This window comes from Rhinolophus sinicus, chromosome 14 (assembly GCF_057876585.1).
Source record: "Rhinolophus sinicus isolate RSI-liver-muscle chromosome 14, RSI-T2T, whole genome shotgun sequence".
Taxonomy (NCBI): Eukaryota; Metazoa; Chordata; class Mammalia; order Chiroptera; family Rhinolophidae; genus Rhinolophus; species Rhinolophus sinicus.
Genome location: NC_142514.1, coordinates 38,380,327 through 38,400,192, shown reverse-complemented (window position 1 = coordinate 38,400,192; position 19,866 = coordinate 38,380,327). Strand labels below are relative to the sequence as shown.

Below are 19,866 nucleotides of genomic sequence, written 5' to 3'. Positions count from 1 at the left end.
TCGTCCCAGGACACCAGAGTAAAAAATGCAGGGAATAGAATACAAATAGGGTAGGCCAGGGATATTTGGGGCACAGGCAAATGAAGTCCAGATGAGAACGTGGATAGGGAACAGAGCCAGGAGATCTCAGAACACCCGAAGCCCTAGTTTTGAACAGTTCGCGAAAACAGAGAAAAGGAAGCTGTAGAGCCTTGAATTTAGCAAAGCTATCCTGACTCACCCCTCCCTCCTAAATGTGAAGGAAAACTATTTTCATGTAAAAATGAGCAACTGAAAGGACTGCAGCCAAATCTCATAATGAAGGTATTATATAAAGAGAGAGAGAGAGCGCGCGCGAGTGAGTGAGCAAGGAACAGAATAACATCCCTAATGAATGAAAGCATTCCAGAAAGATATGTCCACAAAACCAGATAAAAACTATAACTTAATATTTCTAAATGAGCTAAAGTAAGTTAAGGAAATAGTACAAGAAAGAAAAGCACAAATCAGAATTAGAATGCAGAAATTAGGTAATAAAACTCAGGAAAGCATTGGAAAGAAAAGGAAAACTCATTTCACAAATGCAGACCGAACTAGAAGGAATATCAGAATAACATAATTTTTGCATAACAGATAATGCCTTAAGGGAATAAAAAGTGAAAAGGAAAAAATTTTAATTCCAGAATGAATAAAGAGAAATCAAAGAATTGAAGAAAAAATGACAAGTATAGAAGATACTAGGGAAAAGATATCTAAAGGTATATTATACATGTTCCTGAAGAAGAAAATAATTATGCAATGGAGGGAAATTAAAGCAAAAAATTATAATTAAAAAAAACTTTCATGAAAAAAAAAAAGATTTGAGACTGCAGGTAGAAAGAGCATGCCTCATACCTGGGGAAATCAACCCAGAAGATCAACACTGAGACATACATACTTAGTAAAATTTCTAGTGTACTTAAAGAAAAAATACTTGGCACATCCAGGCTAAAAGACAAATTCACTTATAAGGGAAAGAAAAGTCAGATTGTCATCAGACTTTTTGACAAGAGCACTTTATGTCAGAAGACTGTAGAGTAACAACATATCTAAGATACCCAAGGAAAGGAAAGGTGAGTTAAGGATTTTACATCCAGCCAAACTGATTTTCAGGTTTAAAGGTCACAGACAATGTTACCAACATGTTAACACAGGGAATACTCTCATGAGACCTTTCTGAGGTATCTGCTAGGCAACATACCTGTACTTCAGACAACCCAACATGGATGGTAAGACATTAACATACAGGGGGTGAGCCTTAAGTATATATTTACTTTTAGAACTAAGAATAAATAGATGATGGTTATAAGGGGAGAATATAGTTTCTAATGCTTAGATGCCCTTAAAATAAATATACTGTATAACTAATAATGGAAGGATAATGGGGGAATATTTATAAGGCTGAATAAGCTTGTTGATTGTTTTATAGTTATTAACTGAGAGTGAAAGAATATTGCTTCAAATCAGATGCTGGAGAATACGGGAGAAAGAAAAAGTTATTAGATAAGGTCAATGTTGTTCATTGAGAGAACAATCAACAATAATTGTCCTCCCCAAATAGAGGGGATTAAAGATGTTACATAAAGGAAATAACACAAACCTTTTAAAACATGAAAAAGGATAAAGCAAGCAAATAAACAGACCACACAGTGAAAAACTATTTATATAAAAGAGCTGAAACATTCCAATAGCTGTGGGTGTGAATCCCTGCTTCACTTTACCTCTCTCTGCTTGACTTTCTCTGTAAAAGATTATATATATAATCAATCTTAAAGGGGAAGTGTGACAATTAAATTTATATGATATGATTTCCAGTGTCCAAGATAAAGTAAGTGTGCAACCAAAGCAAGATCTCTTGCCTCAGCTAGGGAGGGGTAAAGCTCGGACTGGAATGCAGGAGTGCCTGGCTCCAAAGTTAGTTCTTTCTCTATTGTGCTACTCAAGGCAGGACGTAGCCACTGAATGGTGGAATTATATGAATTAGAAGAAGGAAAGATGCCACAGCAAAGGTTCATGGAAGGCATGGCATTTGAACATGCAGAGTCCAGCTTAAGCAGAGGCATGAAGGAGACAAAGCAAGACATGTTGGTGAGGAGTGAGGGATCTGAAAGAAGGTCAGTTTTTGCTTCTTACACCTGTACCCATTTTTATCCTGAGAACAACTTATAAACTAAGACTGATAACCAATTCTACCAGGTGCATTCGTTGAGAGTATGATTTAGGAGAGTGAGTATCTAAAGATGGGGCTTGTATACCAGGCAGGAACATCCTGACAGAAGGGGCTCTGGTCTGGTGTATGCCCACAGGACCTGGCTGGTGGGGTGAATTAATAAGGTCATATATAAAATGAAGTTTTTCACAGGCTTTTCAAGCCCTCTTCAGGTAACTACATTTATTGATTTACTATTTGTATCATTCAGGATAGATTAGGTTATTCTGCAATGACAACTCCAAAATATCAGCAGTTTAAAACAACAATGTTTTATTTCTTGCTCATGTTACAAATCCGTCACAGATGGGCAGGGAAACTCTGCCCACTCTAGTCACTCAGGTCCCGGGTTCAAAGGAGCAATCACCATCACAAATATTATCAGTCACTGTGCCAGAGGGAAAGAGCTCGCAGGGTCTTACAATGGCAATTAAATCTTTCACCTGTAAGCGTCACATGTCACAATGTCTTTTGCTCACAATTCAGTGGCCAGAATGGACACATGGCTATACTTAACTTTAAAGAGGGCCATGAAGTGCAATTGTATTATATGCCTAGAAAGCTGGAAATACTTGAACAGTATTAAGAGCTATGATGTTATGTGAAAGGTGGGTAATGGGACTCAATTTAGACAGGTAGAAAGGACAGTGTACACTATATCCCCCTTTACAGTTGAGGAAACTCATGGACTAAGAGGGTTGAGTTACTTGCCCACCCTAACCTGCTATTAGACAAGGAGCTAGAATTCAAATCTGCATTTGTCTGACTCTAAAGCCTTTACCTATTGCCTCTCAGGCACTTAAATATTGATGTGAAAAACCTTTGATCCTGCCTCTTCCTCATATACTTGGAGATGAGGCACTAAGTACTCTCACCTTTACCCATAAATTTCATTTTACTGTCTCTGCCATAGGCAGAAGGTTAAATCACACTTTGCAAACACCCTAGGCTGGTTTAAAAGGGAGAAAAGGCATTTCTGAAGACTGTGTTATATACTTCGCTTTTACTGTGTGGATTTTCCCTCAAGGATCTCCCTCTATCTTCAGTTCTTTCCTTTGAAATCTGACCCCAAGAAACAAGCAGCAGAGGACAGCCCTACCCAAGAGCCAACAAGAGGTGCAGCCTGGCTCCAGAGAAGGATGATCAAAGGAGGAGGAGCCTGAGCCTTATTTTCAGTTTGCTGAACCTTTCAAATTCTTCCCCAAGGCTTAGAGTTTGGTAAAAAAAAAAAAAAAAAAAAAAAAGGACTTAGGTTTATCCTGGGGAGTATATGTTCTCCACTCCTCTATAGAAAATATCATCCGGCAGAACTGGAACTAGATTTTACGAAACCAAATGCACCTCTAGGGAGAGAATTTTTCCATTTCAATAAAATGAGTGGGTACCTTTGTGGAGAGGGCCACAACGTCGTTTGATTTCACTTTCAGGCGGTCTGAAATCCAGAGAAATGAGGGGACATCATTTCGCCAGATCTTTCTAACTAGAATTCCGATCTGTCAACACTGTGGCTAGTGTAGACTTGAAAAAAGACTAAGATTCCCAGCATGCCACAAGGTATCTCCAGGAAGACTTCGACTCCCAGCATGCTGTACTTTGGAACTCCGAGTCCCAGAGTGCAACACTCCTCCTTGCTTCCAGACGGCCGTCGAAACTACAGTTCCCAGCATGCAGCAGCCCCGCCCCCAGTTACTGGCACCACGCTAGATTCTGCTTCGGAGAGAACTTTTCGGTTCCAGAGGGCGGGTTCTGGAGTCCCAAGCCACTGTGGGGCACGTGTCTGCAGGGACGTTCTGGTCCATTGGGCCTGCCCAGACGAAACTTCGAAAGGATGGGTTGGGGACTGGGCCGGGCTTCGTTCAGGCGGCGTTTGAGGCAGCCCCACCGGGGTCCTCCTGGGGCCTTCCTCCCTTTGAACTGCGGTGGCGGGCGGGCTCACGGTCTCCTGCACCTCTCAGAGTAGGGGCCGCCATCACCATGGCCACGGCTGCTAGTTGGCCCTGCTTCGGCGGGTCGCGGGACATCTTGTGGCGCGTGAGTGCTGCGTTCACTTTGGCGTGCGCTGGGCGGCTGCTGGGGTCGGAGAGGGTGGTTGGGTGCTGACCGCGCGTGCGCTGTGGGCGTGGGAGGGTCCGGCTCTAGTGTCGCGTGGGGAGTGTGCGGGGAGACTGATTACAGGGTCATGTGGGGCGCCCTGAGTGGAAGCTGGTTACAGGGTGGGAAGGACGTGTTAGGGAAAGCTGGGTACAGGGTGTGTGCATGAGGGACGTTCTGTGTGGATAGTTGTTACTGGGGGAGAGACGAGTTCTGGGTGGAAGTTGGTTAGAGTGGGAGGGATGGCCTGCATGGGAATTGGAGTAGGGAACAGAGGACTAGTCTATGCGGGGATGGTGTACCTAGTAGGTGCAAAATAAACAACTTGCTGGTTACTTGGGATAAGAAGTGTGGAGGAATGTTCAGAATTGGAAAGGCCTTAGCAGAGGCTGGAGTTGGGGACTAGATAAGCAGGACAGGTATTCTTTGTTCAATTAGAGGAATGTATGCACTGTGGGACCGAGATGATACTTCCTCGTTGAAAATGCTTCAACAGTTCTGCATCCATTTTGTGGAGGACAAAGAGAAATTGGAGAACTAACCCTCTTAGGATAGTGCTTCTACCCCAGTGCACAGCCATCTAATCTACCCTGTATCCCAAACCAAAACTTTTGAGTCCTTCACTCTTACCTATTCTTTACCACCTATGTTATCAATCACCGATGTCCTGTAGATTGTGTATTAAAAATGTGGCTGCAATGTCTTCTTCCCCTTTTTTCTTTTCCCGGTGGCCGCCTTCAGCCACTGACTATAATCTTTGGCTTGGGCAATTGCGGTGGACTGCCTGTCTCCCGTCTGGGTCTTGTCCCTTCTGATCCTCCTTCATCATAGCCACCTTACAAACAAACACAAGGGTGTTTTACCTTCCAAAATATAAGTCCATTTGTCACTTTTTTCATGCTTAAAATCCCTCAGTAGTCACTCATTGTATTCACTCATTCAGCAGTAAATCTTGTGTCTCTTGTATGGTAGGCATTGGTAATTCAGACATGAATATGATACATTAATTGCCCAGTAAGAAGTGCATATCCAATCATTGTAAAGTTACAGTATACAGATGGTTCTCGTAAAATGTATACAGCTTTAGATATTGATGCATCTATCAATTAAACCTAGGGAGACACGTATAAGTTGCTGTGAAATACAGGTGTAAAACTAAGACAATTCCGCCTCCTGCACCCTGTGACATTTGATGCGGCACCCGACTCGGGACTAATACAAGCATCAGTTCACTGATATTACAATATTCTGTAGTGGTATGTAAAGTTATTAGTAATAATCATTGGGTTTATATGTAGCTGCATGGACTATGATCTGGGTATAAATGTTAGTGATTAACATCCTGTATGAAAAGATAAGATTTGCATAAACTGAAATAGTTTAACTGACTTTATGATTGAATGACTTTGTTACAGGTTTTGGGCTGGAGGATAGTTTCAAGTACTGCCTGGTCAGTGCTGCTTCTACCCATCTGTACCACAGTATTTATAATCTTCAGCAATATTGACTTATTTCATCCTATACAGTGGCTGTCTGGTAAGTGAAATTCAGTTTGGGGAAAATAGATTTACAGGATCTACTACTCAACATAAAAATTGCATTATGTTTCAAATTTATTTTTAATTGCTGCCTGTATTGACATGACCAAACATTCACTTTGAGGTAATCTTAAGGCATGCCTTTCCTAAGCATAAACCACCTTTTCATTATATAATAATAAGATTAGTAAACCTATCAGAGACTGTATTACCACATGAACAAAAAAATCATTAGAAGGCCATGTAAATTAAAACTTAATTTTTATTTATTTGTTTCTGGCAGTTTTATCGAGATTATCTTTTTAAGGAAGAGAACTGTTTCATCTATTTAAAAATTGTGGATAGAAAATATATCTCTTTTTAAAAAGCCTGTCTAAATTTAAGAATATTTCATTTCTGTATTGTGGCTAATAAGAAAGAAAGATGAGACGAGAGAGAAAAGGAGGAAAGAGTTAAAGACTAAGGAACATAGAGTTAAACGCAAAGATTGATGAGGAGCTATCTATTGTGTGCCAGGCACCGTGCTAAATAAGCACCTTAAGTACTACCTCTTATTCTTCCTACAACCGTGTGTAATAAAGAGGTATTATCTTGACTTTATAAATGAGGAAACTGAGACTCAGGTTAAAGTCTTCAGACACATACAGTTGGTGACTAACTGTGCTGGGATTTGAACACTGGTCTCTGACTTCAAAGCCCATGTTCTTCCACTATGCCACACTTGAATTAAAAAGAGAGGAATGTTGCCAGAATAGGTTTTGAGATCTAAAATCTTGCCTAAGGCTAAGAAGACGAATACTCTTGAAATTCTTTTTATTTCCTCTCAACAACAAAAACAATACATTTCTTTTCCTTTGGAAAGGGGGAAGTGTGTTGTTAATTTAATTTTTCAGAAGAAAATGCCAATTTTTAAGGAGTTTTAAGCTTTATTGCCGTTGGAGATATTGCTGCTAAAGAATTTAAGTCATGTTAAGTTTTTGTTGAGATATAGCAGTCATTTCTTAGATGGGTCCCATAGATCAGATGAAATAAAGCCATAAACCTATGCAGAGATGGCAAGTATTTCTGTAACCGCTTTGCCAGAATCTGCTTCACTTATTGATCTTTTGATCTTGGCTGTCACAATCTCAGAATAGTCAGTGTTATAATCTAGAGCCATTACTAGTTGTTCATAATTGGCACTTAAGATTAAAACTTTTGCCATTTCATGGCCAAGTATTCTTTAATACTCCAATCTCATAAATTGGATTTGATTTATGCCATTTTCCCCACCAAATGTTACTTGTTTTTTAATTCAGCTAATTTAGATGATTTATGGATTATACTATTTCCAGAAATGTTTTTTTTTTTGTTTTTGTTTTTGTTTTTTTTGTTTGTTTTTTTTTTAGCTAGAGAGGCTAATTGCATTTGTTAAGAAGAGATCTGAAAAATGTTACTTACATTTTAAAAAGAACCTTTGTCGGCATATTACTAAATGTGGTACTTCTCTGTTTCACATGATGAAATATGTTTATATATGTCAGTATCTGTTAACATCTGGGTCATCTAAAAGAAATTCTAGTGTAATTTTAAAGGACCGAGAACTTGGTCCAAATAACTCACATGGTAGTTTTTGAGTGGATGTCCTATAGGACCTGTCAGTAATATTTGAGTAAATTATTAAAGAAAACTTTTACAATTAAAATTACAGTTGTGGTTCAAAACCTTTTCTGTTGCAGCATACTGAACATGACTATATGACTGAATGAACTTAACTAATTCCTCTCTCTTGTGTTTCAGATTCTTTCAATGATCTGTATAGTTCCTATGTAATCTTTTACCTCCTGCTGCTGTCAGTGGTAATAGTAATAATAAATATTTTCAATGTGGAGTTCTATGCAGGTGAGTTTTCAAAAGTTAATCATCTTTAAAAAATCTGAATTTTGTTAAGGGCAGACTCCATGCATTTTGTATATGGGTATGTATGACAAAGGCTGTGTATGTGTCAAAGTTTTACAAATGTATACAGAATCATGTGCTTTGAATGTCTTAAAATTTGAGTGCTAGTTTCTCGGTTTTAAAAAAATATTTAGACCTTCTAGGACAAATATTATATGGTTCCACTTCAGAGGTCCCTACAGAATTAAATTCGTAGAGACAGAAAGTAGAGTTCTGGTTGCCAGGGGGTGCGGGGAGGAGGGGATGGGGAGTGATTTAATGGGTACGAAGTTTAAGTTTTGCAAGATGAAAACATTCTGGAGATGATTGGTGGTGATGGTTACACAACACTGTGAATGTACTTAGGCCACAGAACTATACACTGAAAAATGGTTAAAATGATGAACTTTATTTATGTGTATTTTACCACAGTTAAAAAAATTTAGGTCTTTTCATGGTTCACAGCTGGTGTAAAAGTTGTGCTTCAGCAGATGTATTCTAATAGGGTAGGAGATTAGGACCGGGTGATTTCTTAGGTCTTTCTCCAATATAAAAATCTATAATTCCAAGATTTTCCAAAAAACTTAAAAATATATGTTTTGCCTTGGGAGAGTCACCTGCTAGATTCCCGAGCTCTTTTTCCCCCCTCAGTTTCTCTCCTCATTCTTCTTGCCTTTCAGATTCCTTGAGTCCTTAAGATACAATAAGAAACTTTTTCTGACACTGCTTGTTTTGACTATAACATCTTTCCTATTTTTAGCTCTCCAGTAGTTTCTTGTTAGATACGGTGTACAATTTCAAATTCTATTCTGGATGTTATAATGCATACTGTTTAACTTTGCTTTGCTCATCCTGCACTTCTGGCTGATGGATCTTTTTCTGTTCAAATTGTGTACAGAACTCCTCGGTGCATGGCATGTGTCCTTTCACATTGCCCCTCGTGGGCATTTCTGCTGGAGAGGGAGTGGTGATAGCAGCCTGTTCCCCAAGAGCACCGAAGCCCTTTTCCTTCACACTTCATTTTCTGCCTCCCCACAATGTCTTCACTTTGAGCATATTAAAAGAAGAATGCCTACATATAAGTTAGGGAACCCTATGCTAGCTGTGTCAAAGGTCAACATTCCCTCATCTCCCATCTACACTCACCTCCCCAGTTCACTTCCAGAAAACTTTTTTGTATTATCCGAGAGAGAGGTATTAGAAATTCCCACACAAGCCTTTATTTTTGTATTCAGCGTTATCAATATTTATCTAGTTGGTGGTTTATTTTTCACAGGTGGACTATATATTACCAATTTTCAAATGCTGAAATAAAGATAACTTGCTGGAGGGCAAGCACTATCTTTTAAAAATTATTATTATTGTTTTTTTATGACAGGAGAGTGCCAGGTTAGGCACTATTTGAGCTATCAAGAAATTTTAAGAAGAAATGAAAAATGTTCCTCATACTGTCCTTAGGTTTCATCTCTCTAGATTCTTTGGTTTTTCTTTTTTTTTTTTTGTTACGTGCTGCATCTCTTTGTATTTAATCTTTTTTCCAAGTCATTTTAATTTAGAATTTTTAACTAGGAATTTTTCTGCACTGTATTTTACATTGCCTCTGGGTTTCTTCTCGCCCTTTGGAGTATTTGTGCAAGGATGAGAGGGGACAGTTTAGGTCGTCTGGTTTCCTACGCGGTGGATGATAAAGCCACATTAATCTGTTTTGCTTGTAGTTGTGCCTTCCATTCCCTGCTCCAGATTGGCGCTGATCGGGAAGATCGTGCATCCTCAGCAGCTCATGCACTCGTTTATTCACGCTGCGATGGGAATGATGGTGGCTTGGTGTGCGGCAGTGATCACCAAGGGCCGATACAGTTTTCTTGTGGTTCCCTGCACTGGTACTAAGAGGTAATAATAAGTGTGTTTTCGTCTAAGGAATGTTGTGTAGTTACTAAGCCAAAGATGACTTGTATAGTTTAATGGTTCATGGGGGCATTGTTCGCTTTCTAGACTTCTATAGAAGGTGCTTTTTTACATACATCAAATGCTTTTCATGTTTTATGTTTGTTGAATCCAACACGTTTTTAAAGCCGTTTATTTGATGCACGGTGCTATACTAGATGCTGTTGGATTTATAAGCCTGGTTCACACATAGACTATGAGCTCCTTGAGAACTGAGAACAGCAGGGGAATTAAGCCATGGACACAAATGGATATAATGCAGAAGTAGGAACATAGGAGAAATAGGTTGTTATAGGAAAAAAGTAAGATGTACAGATAAAACCTGTGGGAGTTCAGAAAGTGGAGGATCCACACAGAGCTTCTTGGAGGAGGTGGCATTTTTTTCCTTCTGAATTTGTTTTGTTTGGGGTGTAGAAGATGGGTTGGGATGGGAAATACCTCACTCGGGAAATGTCCGTTCTGATCTTCCTGGTATAGTTTTTGGAACTTTTTCTTGGCGATGCTGCCCTTACTTGCCAGCAGCTTCCTCAGGGTCACTGCTGACTGGCTCCTCGTTGGAAGAGAAATTCCCCTTTTTCTGGGAGACCCTCCTGTTGGCGGCCTCTTCAGGACCACTGACTGGTTCCTCTTTGGGGAAAGATTTCTTCCTCTTGGGAAGACTTCCACTGCCAGCTGTTTCTTCAAGATCACGACTGACCAGCTTCTCCTTGGAAAAAGATTTCTTTTCTTGGGTTGGAGAAAGCTGGGTCTTCCATTCCATTCTCCTGAGGAGCCAAGGAGGTAGCATTTAGGGTGCAGTTTGAAGGAAGGGTAGTATGGGAAGAATGAGGAAAACGTTTTTAAATATTATCACTCCCCTCTCCAGTAGAGTGCATTCATAGTTTGGAAGTTTATACCTTTCTGGGACACATGGCATTGATAAAAATTGCAAGTTGATATTGTGACTTTAAAAAGTCATTCGAGATTACTAAAGTAATCTTAAGTTCCCTATTCTTCACTGACTTTAAAACCATGTGCGTGAGGGCGGCGGCCCAGTGGCTCAGGTGGTTAGAGCTCCGTGCTCCTAACTCCGAAGGCTGCCGGTTCGATTCCCACATGGGCCAGTGGGCTCTCAACCACAAGGTTGTCAGTTCAATTCCTCGAGTCCCACAAGGGATGGTGGGCTCTGCCCCCTGCGACTAAGATTGAACACGGTACCTTGAGCTGAGCTGCCGCTGAGCTGCTGCTGAGCTCCCGGATGGCTCAGTTGGTTGGAGCGCATCCTCTCAACCACAAGGTTGCCGGTTCGACTCCCGCAAGGGATGGTGGGCTGTGCCCCCTGCAACTAGAAACAGCAACTGGACCTGGAGCTGAACTGCACCCTCCACAACTAAGACTGAAAAGACAACAACTTGAAGCTGAACGGCACCCTCCACAACTAAGATTGAAAGGACAACAACTTGACTTGGAAAAAAGGCCTGGAAGTACACACTGTTTCCCAATAAAGTCCTGTTCCCCTTCCCCAATAAAAACAAACAAACAAACAAACAAACAAACAAACCCTGTGCATGAGCACTGCGGAATACTTGATTACCTTTTGTGCCCTAGCTACTACCATATGAGGCAGGGTGTTTTTTTTCATAGTGATGATACATTTTGTTTAGTGAAAAGGGTCCCCATGAGGGATTGCTCAGTTATAAGAGACAACACAGAAGGAAGCCCAAAGTTGTGGCATGTCTGTCAGGTACACGAGTATATAGTTTGTTGATAGTTTTTCTTAGTGCAGGTGCAGTTTACCAGCTTGTAAGCAGTTACGACCTGTCACAAAGGATATTCTTATCCTCGTCATATTTCCAGAGGACAGAGCTAGGGAGTTAACTAAAGGTCAAATTCTCATGTATCAGAGAAAAGGGTTTTAATTTTTTTGCCCACACTTACCTGAAACAAATCATTTTGTTAGAATTTGGGGCATTTCTTAGGTGATTAAGTTAAAGCTTTGCCGTCCATAAGTACTAAGCCTAAAATGGTGATATTTGTCCTTGACTGTTGAATTAATCTAACTTTTTCCCTTCAGCTTAGATAACCCTGCTGCACAAACCTGCTTAAATGAATATCACCTTTTTTTCCTACTGGCTGGAGCATTTATGGGCTATAGCTATAGCCTCCTGTATTTTATTAACAACATGAACTATCTTCCATTTCCCATCATACAGGTAAGCAATCATTTGAGCATCACCTTATGTCAGAATTTGGCAGAGTTAAAATTGCCTTGGTATATGTGTATATAACTGGCCTCATCTAATCGATTCAAGATTTGATCAGCAAAACTTAGGACTGAGATCCTCGAAATGCCGTTTGGAGAGGAGACATTTGTTTTCGTGAGACTTGCGCATATGTTTGAGAGCTGTAGCCCCTTTCCTGCTGCCACTCAAAAGACCGCTCTGCTCCACTCTTTCCCTCCCTGCGAGGTCGTGGCAGTTGCTGTGACCTAGCAGGGCTCGGGGAGGGTGAGGCTCACACTCATGCAAAGTACTGCTGTGCAACTGCCAGCTTCTTTTTGAACCTAAGAACTTCCCGAGCTTGAGGATGTACAAGTAAGTATAGAATATGTCAGTTGTGGTCGGAGCAAGGCATGATGTGTATAAATAAAACAGCTTCAGCTGCTTTGAGTGGGACAGTTTAAACTGTCTTTCAGTTAGGTTTTAAACAATCTGCTAATCGGGTAGGCTGTCTCTGGAACTCAGAACCACCTCCTCCGGCAGGAGAGAGAGAGAGATTGCTTGAGATTTCTCAGTGTGGCATCCAGGCCTCCCCAGGCTGTTCCCACTACTTCCTAACTGTGCTATTATTCACTTCATTCCCTCGCGGTGGCAGGCTGAGGACTGGGCTTTGGAGCAAAAATAGTAGAACCAGCCCCTTCCCACTGGACCCCAGTCCGGTGGGGAGGGAGGGCTGTGGAGGCAAAGCGTGTGTCACGAGACTGAAGTACGAGCGCGGTGGGTTAGGGTTCTCTTGGTTTAGCATGCCTGTTGCTTCCATGAGAACACGGATGAAAATACACATACATCAAGGAGACTGTATAGTGTTCACAGAAAAGGATCTGCTCCCTGCAGCCTGTGAGCATATGAAGGAAAAGTCCTGTGTAGACATTCTTCGTTCACATCTCTTGAAGATGAATTAAAAATAGAGTGTCAGCTTTGCCATTTCGGAGTTACACAAGGAGAAGAACTCCAAAATTCTGCACAGAAATATCCATGGTAAATTACCTTTGATCCAAACATAGCAGTATAGAGAATGAAGAAAAGACAGTGTTAGAGAAAAATGAGATACTCCCAAATCTGTTGCCCCTCTGGACCTTAGTTGAAAGTGACCATTGTTTAACATCACAGATAGTGATAAACATAGTGTAAACGTAGGAGCAGTCCCGTAATCGACAGTGCTAATAAATTGTTTACCAAGCAATGTCAAATTTTACAAATTTGACTACTAAAAGTTCTATAATTTTTTTTGATAAAATTTTAGATTTATTCTTATATTCTAGAAGTTTATTCTCTGATGGTAATACTCAGCCTTGGCTTCAGGTTCAACTTTAGCAAAAAAACATTTGGCCCTTCAGTATTTGACCTAAATATATTTTGGAGGCATCTATTGTAACCATGAATGTACAGTGGTGTTTAGTCTGTCGAGTTGGGTGCTGTTCTCCAGACGGGATGGTTGGTGCAGGGGTTTCGCTGTGTGGGTGCTATTCTCTGCATATCTGCTGAAATGTCTACCTGCTTCCCTAGCTTGTCTGTACCCTTGTGAGTAATGGTTAAAGCGAGAGCTGCAGTAGGAATAGTACAGAAACTATTATATGTGTGCCTTTTTTATTGTGGAGGTTAAGGGAAGAAGGTGGTAATACCCAGGGGCTGCACAAAATAGTACAATTCCACATCTTGCACTTTGAAAATATTTGAATAAGCCAATATACTTGAAGTCGTATGTTTAGTGACCAGGTATTCATATGGGCTGCTTTTTGTAAGATACCGTAGGAAACTATAGACGTTGTATGAAGATGGAATTTCCACCTTCAGCTTCTGAAATTTCTTAAAGAAGAATCAACCCTAATATAATAAGCACAAAAGAATACATATGTTTAATTATATACATATCTATTCTTACATATATCTGTGTATCCACGTCTATATCTATATCTATATTCTTATACGTGTAAGAATATAATAAGCCTAAGAGAAGACCAGAATTTGGGAAGTTTATCTTTTGTTCATTAGGTTTCTTTAGATTCTTTCTAATAATTAACACATGTTTTTCCCATCAGCATTTTTTGGGCAGAAGAGGGGCAAACAACCCTTATTTCACAAGAAATATAGTTTCTTCAGGAAAAAAGTTTCATGTTTTTCTTATTTGATTCCTTTGTCTTAGAGTGATAGAATTGGAAGGTACCCACTGAGGAACTATTTAGCTGGTTCAGCCTTCTTACCTCACAGATAATTAGATAGAGAGGAGACATGACTTGCTCAGTGTTGTACAGAAAGAGGAAAGCACTAGAACTCCGATCTCTTGATTCCTAGGTTAGTGTCATCTTCACAGCCTCCTATTTTTCTGCAAATAGCATTAAAAAAAAATTATGTAAAGGTAGTACACATTATTGTTAAGATTTTAGGCTCTGAAGCCAGTCTATCTCAATTGAAATCTCAGATTTTCCTTTTGCTAGTTGGTAACATTTGTTAAGTTACTTAACCTCTCTGTGCCTCCTTGATTTTCTCATCTGTAAATTGGGGATAATAATAGAACCTCCTTCATAGGGTTCTTGTGAGGTTTAAATCAATAAATGTATGTAAAGTACTTGGAACAGTGCCTGGTACATGGTAAGTGCCCAAAGAATGTCAGCTGCTATTGTTTTTATTATGATTTTTATACTTCCTTTATCTCCATAGTCTTTAGTGTAAGTATAGATTGATATTATTAATTTTCTCATTTCTGATCTCATATCAATGAATGTTATATGATACAAATATTAAATATTTTAACATCAGAAATGGTTGATATTTAGCTTCTAAAATAAACTTTGTCATTTTTATGCAATGATTATGTTTTATATGTGGACTGTGGTAGTTATGTGCTTGCTTTAGAATGAAGTAGAACCTCTGTTTGGCTGTGTTATTTAATTCTGTTTTTCTTTTTTCCACAGCAATACAAGTTCTTGCGCTTTAGGAGATCTCTGCTCTTATTAGTTAAACACAGTTGTATGGAATCACTGTTCCTGATTAGAAATTTCTGCATTGTGTATTATTTTCTTGGTAAGAATTTCTGCTTTTTGATAGTGTTTTTGTTAGCTCATAGCTAAGAAAATGTCAGTTTCAAAGTCATTCTTGATTGTTTTTGTATGTTTCCTACAATTGTAGGTGTGTGATTAGCTCAACTGATTTATTGTTTAGATTGTCGAAGAGTATTTAGTTAAGGGAAGATATTGTTAAAGAAAATGAGATACATGCAATGGAATATTATCCAACCTTAAAAAAGAAGGAACTCCTGTCACCTATTGCAACATGGACGACCCCTGAGGACATGATACTAAGTGAAGTAAGCCAGTCACAAAAAGACAATACTATATGATTCCATTTATGTGAGTTGTCTAGAGTAGTGAGACTCCTGGAAACTGAAAGTGGAATGGTGGTTGCCAGGGCCTGAGAGGAGGGAGAAAAAGGGAATTACTCAATGGACATAGAATTTCAGTTTTGCAAGATGAAAAAGCTCTGGAGATCTAGTGTGCAACAAGGAACGTATAGTGTGTGCCCACTTAATAATGGTTAAGATGGTAAATTTTCTGTGTTTTTTACCACAATAAAAAAAATATTCTTTAAAAAGAAAATATTGTATGTCATTTGGTCATTACTCTAGAAATAGTATATTCCTTTTTATAAGTTTGTAACTTGGTACAAATAGAAATATTCTGTTGCTAAGGGAACCACGTAGAATTTATTAACATGAATGTAAGTACAACAATATAGCTTCTTTAATGAACAGTACAATTTGAATGGAAAACGTTAATCTCAGTAGCAACAAATAATGATTTAAAATCCAACACTAAAATACTGTTTTTAGACTAACTTTTTCTGATCCAACTTTTTTCTGTAAATACAATTTTACAAAACTGTTCTCACCGTGTATAGGTGTCATTTTGTTGTCTACTTTTTCTTTTTCAGTTGTAGTTTATATAATCCATATTTTTCAAAATGGCTTTCAAAATTGTCAATCTAATGTTAACATTTCATTCTATTGTATTAATCTACTGCAGTCAGCCTGGCTGTTCTGAGTACCGACAGACCTCATTTTACTGCGCTTCACTTCATTGAGCTTCACTGATGTTGCGATTTTTACAAATTAAAGGCAAGACCTTCCACTTGCAAAAAGATCACTACTCTTTGTTGTGGTACTCGCTTCATTGTGTAACTCTGGAACTGAACCACAATATCTCCGAGGCCTGTGGTTGTACATTAGTCTGACGTAGCAGTCATCACATTTCCATGGTCAGCTGTTTCTTCTATAACTCCATTTATGTTCCATTCAAATTTCATTTCCAATGTTACCACTTTTCATTTTTTTGTAGCACTTTGGTCTTTAATAACTGAAAAAGTTTCCTCTTTCAGTTATTAATTCTTGTAAAATGTGGATTTATTATGGGAGACGAGGAGGCGACACATGCTTTGTTGTCTGCTTGAACTGAATAACTGATGTGAGTGACCAATCGCCAAAAGACTTTTTTCCTTTCTTTTTTGTATTAATTTATTTTCTAATTACAGTTGACATACAATATTGTATTAGTTTAGATGTATAACATAGTGATTAGACATTTATATATCTTTTGAAGGAATCACTCTGATCAGTCTAGTACCCATCTGACACCATACAGTTACTACAATGGTATTGACTATACTCCCTATGCTGTACTTTATATCTTCATGAGTATTTTTATAACTGGCAATTCCTTAGTAATCCCTTTCACCTTTTTCACCTTTCCTAACTCCCATCTGGCAACTGTAAATTTGTTCTCTATGAGTTTGTTTTTGTTTTGTTTGTTCATTTATTTTGTTTTTTAGAGTTCACATGTAAGTGAAATCCTATGGTATTTGTCATTTTCTGTTTCACTTAATTCACTTAGTATAATACACTCTAGGTCCATCCATGTTGTCACAAATGGCAAGATTTCAATTTTTTATGGCTGAGTAATATTCCATTGTATGTATGTACTACATCTTTATTCATCTATCGATGGACACTTAGGTTGCTTTCATATCTTGTCTATTGTCAGTAATTCTGCAATGAATATAGGGGTGCATGTATCTTTTTGAGTTAGTGTTTTGGATTTCTTTGGGTAAATATCTAGAAGTGGAATATGCTGTGTCATATGGTAGTTCTATTTTTAATTTTTTGTGGAAGTTCCATAGTAGCTGCACCAGTTTACAATCCCACCAACACTGCATGAAGGTTCCCTTTTCTCCACATCTTTGTCAGCATTTATTATTTGCTGATTTATTGATGATAGCCATTCTGACAGGTGTGAGGTGATATCTCATTGTGGTTTTAATTTGCAAATCCTTGATGATTAGTGATGTTGAGTACCTTTTCATGTCTATTAACCATGTGTCATGTTTGGAGAAATGTCTATTCAGGTACTCTGCCCATTTTTTAATAGGATTGTTTGTTTCTTTGATGTTAAATTGTATGAGTTCCTTATATATTTTGGATATTAACCCCTTATCAGATGTATCATTGGCGAATATCTTCTCCCACTCAGGTTGTCGTTTCGTTTTATTAATGGTTTCCTTTGCTGGGCAAAAACTTTTTAGTCTCTTATAGTCCCATTTATTTTTTCTTTTGTTTTCCTTGCCTGAGGACACATATCCAAAAAAATATTGCTAAGGGCAATGTCAAAGAATTTACTGCTTATGTTTTCCTCCTAGGAGTTTAATGGTTTCAGGTCTTACATTTAAATCTTTTATCTATTTTTTTCCCTTTCAATATTGGTTAATTAATTAATTAACTTTTGGCTTTTAGGCATTTTAATTTTTCAATTACAGTTGACGTTCAATATTATATTAGTTTCAGGTTCACAGCATAGTGATTAGACATTTATACAACTTACAAAGTGATCTCCCCCATTAAGTCTAGTACCCACCTGACTCCATACATCGTTGCTATATTATTGACTGTGTTCACTTTGCTGTGCTTTACATCCCGCTGACTATCTCTTTAATCCATTTTGAGTTTATTTTTGTAAATGGTGTGAGAAAATGGTCTAGTTTCATTTTTTTGGATGCATCTGTCCAGTTTTACCAACACCATTTATTGAAGAGACTGTCTTTACCCTATTATATATTCTTGCCTTCTTTGTCATAGATTAATTGACCATATAGGTGTGGGTTTATTTCTGGGCTCCCTATTCTGTTCCATTGACCTATGTTATCTGTTTTTATGCCAGTTCCATGCTGTTTTGATTACTATAGCCTTGGAATATAGTTTGATACCAGGTAGTGTGATATCTCCAACTTGGTCTTCTTTCTCAAGATTACTTTGGCTATTTGGGGTCTTTTGTGGTTCTATATACATTTTAGGATTATTTGTACTAGTTCTGTGAAAAATGTCATTGGAATTTTGAGAAGGAGTGCACTGAATTTGTAGGTTGCTTTGGGTAGTATGGACATTTTAACGATGTTAATTCTTCCTTATTCATGAGCATGGTATATGCTTCTATTTATTTGTATCTTTAGTTTCTTTCTTCAGTGCCTTATAGTTTTCTGAGTACAGGTCTTTTACCTCCTTGGTTAAATTTATTCGTACGTATTTTATTTTTTTTGATGCAATTGTAAATGGGATTGTTTTCTTAATTTCTTTCTGATAGTTTGTTATTTGTGTATAAAAATGCAACTGATTTCTGAATATTAATTTTGTATCCTGATACTTTACTGAGTTCATTCATTAGTTCTAATAATGTTTTGGTAGAATCTTTAGGATTCTCTGTATATAGTATCATGTTATCTGCAAATAGCGGCAGTTTTACTTTTACTTTCCAATTTGGATGCCTTTCACTTCTTTTTCTTGTCTGATTACTCTGACTAGGACTTCCAATGCTACGTTGAATAAAAGTGGTGAAAGTGAACATCCTTGTCTCGTTCCTGATTATTATTATTATTATTTTTTAAAGATTTTATTGGGGAAGGAGAACAGGACTTTATTGGGAACAGTATGTATTTCCAGGACTTTATTTATTGGGGAACATGTGTTTTTCCCAGGACCCATCAGCTCCAAGTCAAGTTGTTGTCCTTTTGATCTTAGTTGTGGAGGGTGCAGCTCAGCTCCAAGTCCAGTTGCCGTTGTTCAATCTTAGTTGCAGGGGGCGCAGCCCACCGTCCCTTGCGGGAGCTGACCGGCCACCTTGTGGTTGAGAGCACGCACCCCAACCAACTGAGCCATCCAGGAGCTCAGTGGCAGCTCAGCTGCAGCTCATTGTCTTCATTCTAGTTGCAGAGGGTGCAGCTCGCTGGCCCATGTGGGAATCGAACTGGCAACCCTGTTGCCCAGAGCTCATGCTCTAACCTACTGAGCCACCCGTCCACGCCTCCTTCCTGATCTTAAAAAGGTTTTAGCTTTCCTCTCTTGCATATGATGTTAGCTGTGGGTTTGTCATATATGGCCTTTATTATGTTGAGGTATGTCCTCTCTATCCCCACTTTGCTGACAGTTTTTATTATAAATGGATATTAGATTTTGTCACATGCTTTTTCTGCATCTACTGATATGATCATATAATTTTAATCTTTCATTTTGTTTATATGGTGTATCATGTTCATTGATTTACGGATATTGAACCAGCCTTGCATCCTGGGAATAAATCCCCCTTGCTAATGGTGTATGATCTTTTTAATGTATTGCTAACTTTGGTTTGCTAGTATTTTATTGAGGATTTTTGCATCTATGTTGATCAGGGATATTGGCCTATACTTTTCCTTTTTTGTAGTGTCTTTGTCTGGTTTTGGTATCAGTGTAATGATGGCCTTGTAAAATGAGTTTGGGAAGCTTCCCTCTTCATTTTTTTGGAATAGCTTGCAAAAGATAGGTATCAATTCTTCTTTGAATATGTGGTTAAAATTCACCTTGTGTGTGTGGGGA

General features: G+C 38.6%; 1 protein-coding gene across 2 annotated transcripts in view; it reads left to right on the top strand.

Moving 5' to 3' along the window:
* The first annotated feature begins 4,047 nt into the window (after positions 1-4,047).
* The window catches only part of NDC1 (NDC1 transmembrane nucleoporin), a 45,208-nt gene continuing 29,389 nt past the window's right edge, over positions 4,048-19,866 (top strand). Inside the window, exons 1-6 of one of the 2 annotated variants that reach the window (XM_019742886.3) lie at positions 4,048-4,258; positions 5,734-5,854; positions 7,636-7,737; positions 9,489-9,663; positions 11,771-11,909; positions 14,888-14,996. In XM_019742886.3, coding sequence (XP_019598445.1) covers positions 4,202-4,258; positions 5,734-5,854; positions 7,636-7,737; positions 9,489-9,663; positions 11,771-11,909; positions 14,888-14,996 — 703 coding nt within the window. In that variant the 5' untranslated portion in view covers positions 4,048-4,201. The remainder of the gene's footprint in view (positions 4,259-5,733; positions 5,855-7,635; positions 7,738-9,488; positions 9,664-11,770; positions 11,910-14,887; positions 14,997-19,866) is intronic. The other variant, XM_019742887.3, reaches the window with a different exon arrangement.